The sequence below is a fragment of the Rhineura floridana genome, chromosome 10 (genome assembly GCF_030035675.1).
Source record: "Rhineura floridana isolate rRhiFlo1 chromosome 10, rRhiFlo1.hap2, whole genome shotgun sequence".
Classification (NCBI taxonomy): Eukaryota; Metazoa; Chordata; class Lepidosauria; order Squamata; family Rhineuridae; genus Rhineura; species Rhineura floridana.
This window is the reverse complement of record NC_084489.1, coordinates 21,224,850-21,237,672: the sequence shown is the minus strand read 5'-3', so window position 1 is coordinate 21,237,672 and position 12,823 is coordinate 21,224,850. Positions and strand designations below refer to the sequence as shown.

The following is a 12,823-nucleotide window of genomic DNA, read 5'->3' as shown; positions in this document are numbered from 1 at the left end:
GTATGTACCTGCTTTGCACACGGTGTTAGAGGGATTTTGGCCCATTCTTCTTGGCAAATTCGCTCCAGGTCGTTCAGGTTGGTTGGACGTTGCTTGTGGACCACAATTTTCAAAGAGCACCACAGATTCTCAATGGGATTGAGGTCAGGACTTTGACTGGGCCACTGTAGGACATTCACCTTTTTGTTCTTGAGACACTCCAATGTTGCTTTGGCCTTGTGCTTGGGATCATTGTCCTGCTGAAAAATGAATTTTCTCCCAAGTTTCAGTTTTTTAGTGGACTGAAGCATGTTCTCTTGCATTATTTTCTTTTATTTTGCTCCATCCATTCTTCCTTCCATTTTAATAAGATGCCCAGCCCCTGCTGATGAGAAGCATCCCCACAGCAAGATGCTGCCACCACCATAGTTCACCGCAGAGATGGTGTGTCTTGACACATAGGCAGTGTTAAATTTGTGTCACACATAGTGCTTTGAGTTTTGGCCAAAAAGCTCTATCTTGGTCTCATCTGACCACAAAACCTTTTCCCACATCTCGTCTGGGACACTCTCATGCTTTCTGGCAAACTCCAGATGTGCTTTCAGATGGTGCTTTTTGAGTAATGGCTTCTTTCTTGACACCCTCCCATACAGGCCAGTGGTATGCAGAGCTCTTGATATGGTTGACTGGTGCACCATTACTCCACTCGCAGCCACTGAACTCTGTAGCTCCTTCAAAGTAATTGTTGGCCTCTCTGTGGCTTCTCTCACAAGTCTCCTTCTTGTTTGAGTGCTGAGTTTTGAGGGACGGCCTTTTCTTGGCAGTGCCTGGTGGTGTGATGCAGCTTCCACTTCCTGATTATTGATCCAACTGTGCTCACTGGGATATCCAAACACTTGGTTATTATTTTGTACCCTTTTCCTAATCTATTACGTTATCCCTCACTTCTGTAGAATGTCCTTTGGTCTTCATTTTCCTTCAGATCCACAGCCTGGCCAATGATCCTTCATCAGTGGGGTTTTTATCCTAACAATGTGACAGCAACTTTAATGGCTGACAGGTGGAGGCCAATGGTAAGGTAATTGTGTCCTCGATAGGGCAATTTCTTTCATCTATGTAAACTGGGAGTTTCCACAGCACAGGGGTTGAACACTTAATGCATGTTTCAGTTTTCTTACAAACATTTTCCAACATAAAACCAATGTCACCTTACAATAATTGATTTTGAGTTTCAGTGTTTCAAAATAAAATATCATACAGAATGAAATTACAATGTACCATTTGTAATTCAGTAATATGAGAGCATTGGTCAGGGGTCTGAGTACCTTTGAAAGGCACTGTACCTATTGTTGCTGAATTTTATGTACTCTGACAAATAATGCCCTTTCCCAAAACTGGCCATTTGATTTTCTGGATATAGCTAGGGGACTTCAATGCCCATAACAATCTCACTTACCAGTAAGATCAACTTCTTCTCTCTTCAAATACTTGCCAGTTGTTGCTAGCCTGAACGTTCGATTCTTGATAAGACCTTGAACCAACAGCTTATGAAAAGGCTCTCTGAGAACACATAAAAAAATTCTTTTCAAAATAACAGTCAAAATACACTTTTGATATACGTTTGCGTGAATGTTTTGCAAAGGAGCACCAAGCTGATTACTCCAGGTGTAGAGATCCTGAGCCATCCTGACATTTCCATCCAGCTCCTTGGAAAAATTGGCCTCACCCTACTTTTCCCCTATTGTTGTAGAGCGTGTCAACCAAAAGGTAGGATTTTAAAAGGGACATGCACAGTGCATGGCTCAGCAGGGTTTCGCAGGTAAGGAGCATATTGGTCCAATGGCTTGGACCACCATTGCCCATGCAAACTTGTGTAGACTCTTCTTCTGCAGGAGAGGCAGGTAGTGATCCAAGATGAAGCCTCCTCGCTCAAGCACCTCAGATTTGGAATATCCTCCCCAGGGAGAATTGTCTGCCACCAAGCACAATGCCTTTTTGATGCAAAGTGAAGACCTTTCAATTTGCGCAGGACTTTTTGGATCTTCTGTTTGCCTCTGAATACCAGTTGCTGGAAATTGTACATGGGAGAGCGCTGTTGTGCTCTTGTCCTGCTTGAAGGTTCCATAGGAACATAGAAAGTTGCCATATACTGAGTCAGACCATTGGTTCATCTAGCTCAGTACTATCTACACTGACTGGCAGTGGCTCTCCAGGATTTCAGGCAGAGGTCTCTCCCTGCCCTACTTGGAGATGTCAGGAACTGAATCTGGGACCTTCTGCATGCAAGGCAGATGCTCTACCACTGACTTATGGCCCTTCCCTGAATCTGGTTGGCCACTTTGAGAACAGAATGCTGGACTAGAAGATATGCCATTGGTGTAATCCAGCGAGGCTATTCTTATATCTTACTATTGTGTTTTGACTGGTATGATACTGGCTCTGTTATAAATTTGATTTTACGCTGCTCTGTTTTCATACATTTTGATGTATCATTGCTCTTTTAAAAACTTTTGTGAGCCACTCCAAGAGTCTTCAAAGCGGCCCACAAAACGTTTATATGCATGCTCTAAATGAATGAAGAAATAAAAATAAACATATAGCTGCCCGGGTACAGAAAGACATGAGCTATTGGAACAGCCTGGAGATAGCAGCTCCTAAGGAAACAACTTGCTTTGTACCGGGGCCTCATGCTCTCCAGTGCCTGACTGCCAGCACAGACAACACATCAGGACAGAGGCTGACTGAGAGCTGACCAAGTATTAGGCTCTAGGTCAGAGGACTATTCCTTTAAAATTCTCCATTCAGCAGAAAGGGGGATGGAGCCTGGGAGGAGCAATCTGGCCCAAGAGGGATAAAAAGTCCTCTCTGGAGTAAGTTGTCGGCTTGGAGCTATCCAGGGTTCTGCAATTCCCACCTGATCCTGCTTGCTACCCAACTGACTGAACCACCCTCAACTGTCTGTCATAGCCCATGGGCCCTCACTCAAGGACACCTATCCAAATGATAAACACCACATTTGGAACCCTCTTCTTGTGCTACATCAGCGCTCCAGAATGGCTCCTCCTCCTATTACCAGGGTAACTTGACAAGCCCAGACCACATGGAAGAGGTCATGCTGAGGCACCACCCCATGGTAGCATCGTCCCTCCCAAAACTGGGCAGTGATGGTGTAGGGAAGAGCCACAGCATTGACCCAGGGCATCTCACATTGCCTGGGCAGTGCAGTGCAGTAAACTAGAATGGAGGCCTAGAATTCACAGGACATTTTCATTATATGGCAAACACACACACTTAGCTCATTTCACAATCAAAATGATTTACTACGTCAGAGCATAAAGAAAAAACCCAAAGCCAATCATGTAGTATATACTCTTGAAATATTAATTATTGAAACTGACATGGATAGGAGAATATGATTTTAACATCTCATCCAATACATAAGACCTCTGTCCGCTAAAAATAAGTTTGTTTGAAGCCACCACCCTTTACCATACACGGGAAAGCCAAGCAAACGCACACACACAAACTGGGTAAGTCTCCAGCTCAGAGGTAATTTTTCAGGGAACGTTTATCTTTGATGACATAGTGCTAATTCACAAATGCTCCCTTGTTGACACAAGCTGAGTTTTCAGTTTGTGTTTATTTGCAGAGACAGATGTTGGTAAAAAACACAAAATATTTTACCATGTATGGGAATAAAAAAACCTCCAGAAAATTGTCTGTAAGAAGGGAGTATGGGGGGATTGAGACACAAGAGAAAAAGATTGCATAAAGAGAGCCTATGAAAGTCTGGGAAGCAGGCAGTGCCGAGTCACAACAAGCTCAACCTTCTGCCGCAACTCTCCTTTATTCATTGCTCAGACATCAACAGTAACAGCTCCCTCTCATGGTCACATGTGGAAGCACAAGCTTTTGCCGATCTCATAGCTAAAAAAGCTTGCTTCCACTTTTATTCCAAAAAACTCTCCATACAGTGGCACATTTTTAAATTCTGTTATTTCTTAAAGTAATTACTCTTGGATCCCTGTCATTCCCACAGCTCATCTTCTCTCTAATCCACAATCACCTCAGTTAAAACAGCCTTGCTGCAGCAATGACTGACCTCAGACAAAGTTTTCCCATTACTGCTATAGGATATGAAATGAAGAACATGTATGGAGGGGAATTAACAAAAAAGTACAGACTATCATTTTTTCAGAGCAATAGAAGCTGCCCCAATTTAGAATTGGTAACATGTTAACTATACAAGTGCAAAAAGGGAGAAAGCCTCACTTTGATAAAAAGGTCTCTCCATGTAAGCTCTTAATTTCAGCCTCTTTCCCCTACTTCTACACAAGTCAATTTCTCTCCTAAGGAACATAGGGCAATAGGGCTGGATCATACAATATACCTTTACAGATTGCTCCCAAATGATGGGAAGCAAGAGCACACCTTCCCTCCCTGTCCACACCTAGCACGCCCGTTCCATCTCCAGCATTACCAGATGTCAACACATGAAATCATACATGCATAATATCCAACACATCTAGGCTCAAACCACAAGGCCAATTCTCAGATTGTTCTCTGATCTCTGCTGCAAGGTCTGGGCTTGCACACATACACCATTTCAAACATGACACGTACATGTGGATGTCTAGGAGCATCAGAGGCTGGACAGGTATGCTAGGTGGGCAAGGAGGCAACACATGCTTTGGCTTCCCCATCACAATGATGTGGGCAAGAATATTGCCTGGTCCAAATGACAGAAAGGTAGCAATCTTTTGCTATTCATGAACAATTACTAGCCTTGCATGAAACTATAAGTATGTGGACAATTCTTCATCCTTTTACATATGAAAAAAAAAACAATTCTTGAAAACCTTTAAAGTATATTGAAACCTACACTGTGGACTGTATTTGAGGAAAGGTGACAATGAACGACACTATCCAATAGGTACTTGGAACAATTAGACCAGGGTGCATAGATCTTCCCCAGCAGTACTGAAAGTGCTGATGAGAGCTAGTTGGTGGTTTTTGTTGTTGTTTTGCAGGTACTGTTTAAAGCATGAAGGAAACCTGCAAAACCAGTTTGACTAGAGACTGCTGTGAGATCGAAAAATATGAGAATAATATTCTAAGTTCCAATAGCTTTACCATATTGCCTCCAGTTCTCTGCAAATCTATTGTGTGTACACAGCCTAAATACAATGAAAAGTATACCTGGGAGCTCCTTCCTTTGCAAAGCTTTTATTACACTCCAGAGTGACTACTTAATGACTGAGATTGCCATTGTTTTCCCACTTACCTGTGTTTAGTCATCTTTTGGTTATGGCAAAAATGGCTGAAAAATCTGGCAAAGTACAAATGCATAACTGCATGCTCCTTCCCCCCAATGTACACATCCACAGGCATCCAATGGTCTGCCAAGTCTTTGTGAAAAGGCCTGTTAGCAAAACAACAAATGTCTATGATAAGAAGCATAGTCAATCAAGAAAACTTATCCTTAGTAGAGAATTTAGGATTTGACTGGCTTTCAGGAAGCCTACATTTAGATGCTACCAGTAGGGGGCAACATGACTTTATAATATTACAACAAAATCAATTCTGAACATTCAGTGGCTGCTATAATCCAAACTTCCAAACACAACACTTCATTATAAAATGAAACCCTCATACTGAACAATGGCAAAGGCTATCAGATAGCTCTGTAGAGGTTATCCAGGTTTGCATATGTGACTGATGGACTGTACAAGAGTATATGTACTCTTAATCACAGTCAGTGAAGTCACATAGGAAAACATTAATTGCTTTAAACTACAAAGCCATTGCAAGGGAAAAAGTTCAGGAATGAAACAAATACAATATTTTAAACAACAGTAAAAGCGGACTAAATCCTTTAAAAGGGTTAATCTGTAACAACAGCCCAAATCAACCTCAAGTAATTAAAACATGTGGTCTCTAACATGGCTACAGATTTAGCTGTGTAAACTTCTGTCTGGTTTTCTGACCCTTAGACACAATAAAATAGCTTTACAAATGAGTCGCTATTACACACTAGCAAGATTATTTCCCTTGATATATCAGTGGACAATACATAGTAAGCATCACCCTCCAGAGACTAAGCCGCAAAATACAGGTGCTGATGTACTAGAATTTTTGCTTCTTTGAAAAGGAGCTATGTAAAGGGCATAGTTTGAAAACAGGAGGGCAGTGAATGCCTTCCTCAGAGCAAAAACTGTGAAATCGCGTAGATAGTGCTATAGGGTATGATATGTTTTGAAAGAATGACACCACAGAGAATATGTGTTTTGAACTTATAGCATATCTTCCCCTGTAATTCTAATTTTAATACTCTTCTCATACAGGAATGCCTTTCATTTAATCAGAAATGAATCCAAACTAAGCTGCAATCTTAAAATTCATTTACTAGGGAGTAAACCTAATTGAACATAGTGACGCTTACTTCTAAGTATATGCATACAATTGTACTGCTAGCCATTATAATTTCACATTTCCTAGTTTTGCTAGACTAGCCATTTTTGCGATTTGCTCTTGGTATAATATCTTGGGTAACTGTGCTTCCCACATACACTGCAGTTTCAGCCAACATGAAAGAGACATGTACACTCAAGACTTAACTGTAGGGGCTCTGATTTGGGCTCTTAACATTCCTGTAGGTGTGCAGTGAGATAGCTATGATGTACTTGCAGAAAAGTCACTTGAAAAGTAGCTTTGATCAATTTTTGTATAATTTAAGCTTCACCATGCCTGCTGGCTTAGACCAAAGGTCGATATAATCCAGCATTCTGTTTCCACAGTGGCCAACCAGATGCCTATGGGAAGCCCACAAGCATTCTTCAGCCCCATAGAGTAGCTGACTCTTTTCCTTTCAAAGATTTTCAACACTGGGAAAATTAAGGATGCAATCCTATACTCACTTGACAGTGAGCCCAGCTGAACTAATTGGAGCTTACTTTTTGGTAGACATGCATAGGATTGTACTGTAAATTACCTCCCTTGGACCGAGCATAGTTTAAACACAGCACACTTTATTTTCAGTGTCTTAACCTTGCAACTTGTAGATATGTCACCCATATGAGTTTCTCTCTAAACTGGATTCCCAAATATAAGAAATGTTTAGGCAGTAGTTCTATGCGTACTTACCTGGGAGCAAGTGCCATTAAACACACTGGGATTTACATCTGAGTACACATGTCTAGAACTGGTTTGTTATTTCTGCTCAGTGTTAACTTGGTTGGATCCAGACTAAGTTGCACCTAGTTTCCACTGAAATTCATGGGACGCCAGGCTCAACTAACTTGTCCCATTGCTTTCAGTGGGGCCTAAGTGCAACTAATTTAGTCTAACCCAATATCGTCAATTTCAAATCGTGGGCCTTTCAGCAAGCATTTTTGTGTTTCTGAATAATTTAAAGTCAGACAGTCGTGTATTGAACATGCCAGAAGTGGGGCCACCAGTTTAAAAAACGCTAGTGAAACCTTGTCGTAACATGATACATTGTGGTTGTTTATTTATTTATTTATTATTTGATTTATATCCCGCCCTTCCTCCCAGCAGGAGCCCAGGGCAGTTTATCTCAATTATTATTATTATTATTATTATTATTATTATTATTATTATTAATTTATTTATTAATTAATTAAATTTATATACCGCCCGACTAGCAATAGCTCTCTGGGTGGTGAACATAAAATTCACTTTCCAAACAACTCCTGTGGCCAAACAGTAATGTTTTGCAGCTCTGGAAATATGAATGGCAAAGAACTTCTTTCAAGATGCCTGCTGTGGCAATTAAAAACCCTGCTAAAGCATTCCTCTCACTGTCCTGATGGCACACATCACAACTGCATATAAGAGCAAACGTTGCAGCTTACTTGGAAGTGCATACAAAACCAATTAAGAAAAAAATACCTATATTTTTCTGATACCACTGGTAATATTTATCCATGGAGCTTGGGAACATCATCAATACCTTTTTTATTCTCAATTAGCTCTTCAGATCTTGGGAAGTTTTGACAAGGGGATGATTTCAAACACACTTTGCATTCTGAGGTGGTGAGAGGGCTGTACCTTGTCAGAAGTTGCACTAAGTGATGCCCTTTAAAACAATCAGCAGGCTAACGACTTTGCATCCTGGGAGAAGGCACCAATGGCAGAACAACATATTTTCTCACAGGAATTCTCTTTTCATTGTGTTCAGCATAAATTGAAGGATTACCTACAGAAGAGCCTTGCTACTCCTTCCAAGCTGAGCTATGAAAAACAGGGCTGATTTATAAGATTACACATGACTGCCTGCTTGAATGCCTAAATTACTTACCTCACAGAATTATGAGGATCAGTGTACCTTAAATAATACCAAGCTGAATCAACAAATGTATCCATGGTGTCCGTTTCCCTTTTTGCAGGCTCCTTGCACCTGAGGAAAACATAATTATTAGAGTTCTGCTGAGACAAAAAAGAGCTATCTGGGGAGATTTATTGGCATGATTTTCTGCTTATGTCCCTTAGAGATCTAAGAAGCCACATAAGAACCAATTTACGTACTACAGTTCTGTGATTCTCACTTATTGTGCAAACCTAGCTTCTAACCGAGCATGCAAAGTAAGGGCTCACAGATCTCAGCAGAGGTGAGATCCACAAGGATCTGCTTTACAAGTCACACCAGAAGTGAGGAGATCAAAAATGCAAATCACTCAGGAAATCTTCTTCCGAACAATGTTCAAATCGGTTCTAAGCCATCTACTTTCTTAAAACTTGCATAAGTGAGTCTTAAATGAATCCACCTTTCCAGTGTTGATTCAGTGATTTTGACCTACTGTCAACAATCTGAATTTCTCAGGAACCACAGTACTTTATCCCTTTCATCAGCATTCCAATGTAGGATCCCTGAAAATGCTGAAGAACAGCAAAAATCTGTTGCTCCGGGAATGAGTAGATGAAAGGACGCTAGCTGCCAGTTGAGTTTTCACAGTATGAGAGCCTGAATCCTTTTGTCAGTCTATCAAAGGCAAGATATTACTCAAGTTCTGCTTTCATTTTAGAAGGATATAATCTTGTGTAGATTTCCAAAATGTGATAATTGGTTTGGATATAGATATGTTGCACTGAAATCAGTGTTAATAGTCATTACTATTTTATGTCCCACCAATAAACTCAGTCTGGATCTAACTCATTCACAATATTGAGCAGATAGCGCTCTCTCTCCCCCCCCCTTAAGCCCCAGCTTTGATGGCACAGGATCCACTGGACTAGAAACTGCTCAAACAGTTTCACAGTGTTGGACTTATTTGATTCATAACATAGTACATGAGTGAAATATCCATTTGTAAGCAGAGGGGTAAAGCCAACATTTGACTCTTGTAGTTTCCAAACGGAATCAGTCAGGGTATAATATATTTTAAGTTTGGTTCTCCATTTGTCTACATCCTTTCTGGACAATCCTCTCTCAAATTCATGTGGGCTGAATGTGGTTATTCACAGATGACCTATCTGTTCAGATACCTTTCTCTTTTCTACCTTATATGCATGATGAAGAGAGTCTCCCAAGGACACTACTTCAGAAATGGTGGGGGTGGGGAATCATAAGCATGAATGTTTCACTGTGTAAAAAAAAACTACCTGTACACAAAAAACAGCATGTCAGGATTGTATGTATTGAATTTACAGAAAGAAGCAATTTGTGCTTTTCTTTTCAGAGACTTTGCTATAGGACAATTAGCTTCAGTTTGTCTCCCTGCAAAATATTTTTAAATGCTTTAATGAAAATAAAGTTTTAATAAAGTTTTTTTTTTTAGAATGCTAGACAGAATGTTAGGATGGATGCCTCCCACTGAGATGCTTATTTTCTGTGTTCAGTGGAATGAATGTGTGGGAGTGTTCAGTCTTGTGATTTCCCACCTACTTGCATTCTGAATTGGCAGTCTCAAGAGGGCTGCATCATGCAATTCTTTTGTAGATTATCACATAGAAGTGAGAGAAAGGCAGATGCTCAGAGTAACTATTCATTACCACCTCAAAATGGCCCATGTTGAATCTGGCATTGGAATCAATTTCCAAGGCTAAGCCTGGGACATTGCTGGAGACAAGAATCATCCAGTGACATTTCTCTGCACTAGTCATGTTTTTTAAAAATATCACTATTGGCTCTTTCATGAAGTAAGATATTTACTAAGAGGAATTTCTTTGTTGAAATTTCCCAGTGCATGACTTCCCCTTTATCTCGAATGCATTTTACTACTACAACAAAATGGAACAAGCCCTCTTGAGTCACAGCCCTGAGGTACCTCATTATCAAAATGAATTTCTTCACTAGCCTTCAAATGTCCAGAGAAAGTGACAGGTTTACTGCTACTCTGTTCTGAAGTGTGAACGTCTTGAGATCACTTATGGCTTCAACAAGGCAGCCTAACGATACAGAATTCATAACAACTCTGCTGAGAGTAACGTTTCATTATATGCAAGATGAAGAGACAGTCTCCCAAGGATACAGGTAAATTCTGTTCCTTTCCACCCACATGCCAGCTATCCACAAGGTTTTAGAGTGTACAGATCTAGTTTCCCTAATGAATATGTAATTCTCTAAATCTGAGTTAGATTCTGTTGACCAAGCAAACAAAAGGCTTAAATTTGGCCTGCATAAAATTCCTTTCTAATCCAAATAGCTATCTACCATAAGCAACATGGAGCTTAAATTATATCAAAAGCAGCAGTCTTAAGATGACTTTACACATTACAATTTTCCACTGCAGAGAAAATCTTTTGGTACATTGAGTAGCAGCTTCTTGATCCCTGTATTTGCAGCAAATTAAAAACAACACTGTAAAAATGAAAAGGTAAGGAGAAAAGCAGCCCTGACCTTAGACTCATACAAATAAGCGAAATAAAATCTCCCCATTTTCCCCAGGAAAAGAAACAGTCCACAGAGCTTGGTTTAAGTATTCTGTTTCTGACAGCAATACAAATAAACTTGCAATAAAGGGAAAGATACTGTCACCATCCTCCTCTAGGATGCACACCTTAATGTGGTGAGGGGGTTTGAGAATGTGGAAGAAGCAGAGAGCAATGCTACCAAGAGGCTAGACTCCTAGCAGGGGCACCCAAGGCCTTATGGTCAAAGCTGAGACACCAGACTAAGATGCATCCAGACTCAGAGGAAGGCAATGGTAAACCACCTCTGAATACCTCTTACCATGAAAACCCTATGAACAGAGTATCCAAAATGCAACACAAGATAGTGCTGGAAGATGAGACCCCCAGATCAGACAGCACGCAACGAGCTACTGGAGAAGAACAACAGACTATGAGTAGCTCTGTGACTAATGATGCCACTGGGTTAAAGCCAAATGGAAACCCAGAGGCTAATGCGCACAGATGCAAAAGGAGAGTCCAGAGTTGTACAACATACACAATAGGAACATGGAATGTGAGAAGCATGAACCAGGGAAAGTTAGAAATTGTCAAGCAAGAAATGGAATGCATCAACATTGCAATACTTGGCGTGAGTGAATTAAAATGGATGGGAATCAGACAACTACAAAATATTTTATGTAGGAAATGAGAAATTAAGAAGAAATGGGGTTGCTTTAATAGTGAGAAGTGATGTAGCAAAAACAATTAAGAGCTATAACACAAGGTCTTGTTCGAGTTATATCAATGAGATTTAACGGGAAACCTATTAACATAACCATCATCCAAGTCTATGCTCCAAAGGCAAACACAGAAGAGGAGGAATTGGAGAGATTTTATGCAGAAGTACAGGAAGAAATTGATCACACACCAAAACAAGATGCGCTGATAATCATGGGGGGCTGGAATGCAAAAGTAGAGAACAAAGAAGAACTAGAAATTGTGGGAAAATGGGGCTTAGGAAATAGAAATGAAGCAGGAGACTTATTGAATTCTGTAAGGTCAATAATTTGTTTCTTGTGAACACATGTTTTGAGCAACCAAAAAGGTTACTGTACATGTGGACGTCACCAAATGGTCAATATAGGAATCAAATTGATTATATAATTGGTAGCAGAAGATGGAGAAGTTCCATACTTTCTGTGAAAACAAGCCCAACAGCAGACTGCGGTACAGATCATGAACTGGTAATATCAAAAATCAGAGTAAAGCTAAAGGAGAACAAAGCAATCATAATGCCAAAATACAATTTAAGTAACATCCCAGAAGAATATAAAGATCAAATAAGGAACAGATTTGAGGCTTTAAACTTAGTTGATAGAGAACCAGAAGGACTATGGATTGAAGTCAGAGACATTATCAGGGAAGAATGCAAAAAGACAATACCTCTAGTTAAAAAGAGAAAGACCTCAATGGATGACTGAAGAAACTCTTAAAATGGTTAGAGAGAGAAGGAAAGCAAAAGCAAAAGGAGACAGTTACACAGGTAGGACCCTAAATGCAATAATACAGCGACTAGTACATAGGGACAAAGAGAACTATTACAATAGTTATTGTATAGAAATAGGACAACAAAAAAGGCAGAACAAGAGCACTATTCCAAAAGATTATAGAGAAATTAAAGGGAAATTTAAACCAAGAGTAGGGATGTTGAATAATCAACAGGGGAACACACTGACTGACCAAGATAAAATAAAAGGAAGATGGAAGCAGTTCACTGAAGGACTCCATAAAAGAGTTGCCAGGATGACAGATTCATTCACGGAGGAACCATATGATGAAGAACCAGAAATTTTAGAATGTGATGTGAAAGCTGCTCTTAAAATACCTGGAAGATACAAATTACCAGGAATAGACGGCATACCAATAGAATTGCTACAAGTTACTGAGATTGAATCTGTCACAGACTGGAAGTGTTTAATATACATCCCAATTC

The 12,823-nt window shown here is 40.1% G+C and overlaps 1 protein-coding gene across 4 annotated transcripts in view; it reads right to left on the bottom strand.

Moving 5' to 3' along the window:
* Nucleotides 1-12,823, bottom strand: part of LARS2 (leucyl-tRNA synthetase 2, mitochondrial) — a 100,496-nt gene that overhangs the window by 30,466 nt on the left and 57,207 nt on the right. For all 4 annotated transcript variants that reach the window (XM_061586994.1, XM_061586995.1, XM_061586992.1 and 1 more), the window contains 3 exons: nucleotides 8,300-8,398; nucleotides 5,264-5,401; nucleotides 1,436-1,539 (listed from right to left, as the gene is read on the bottom strand). In XM_061586994.1, the coding sequence (XP_061442978.1) occupies nucleotides 1,436-1,539; nucleotides 5,264-5,401; nucleotides 8,300-8,398 (341 nt within the window). The remainder of the gene's footprint in view (nucleotides 1-1,435; nucleotides 1,540-5,263; nucleotides 5,402-8,299; nucleotides 8,399-12,823) is intronic.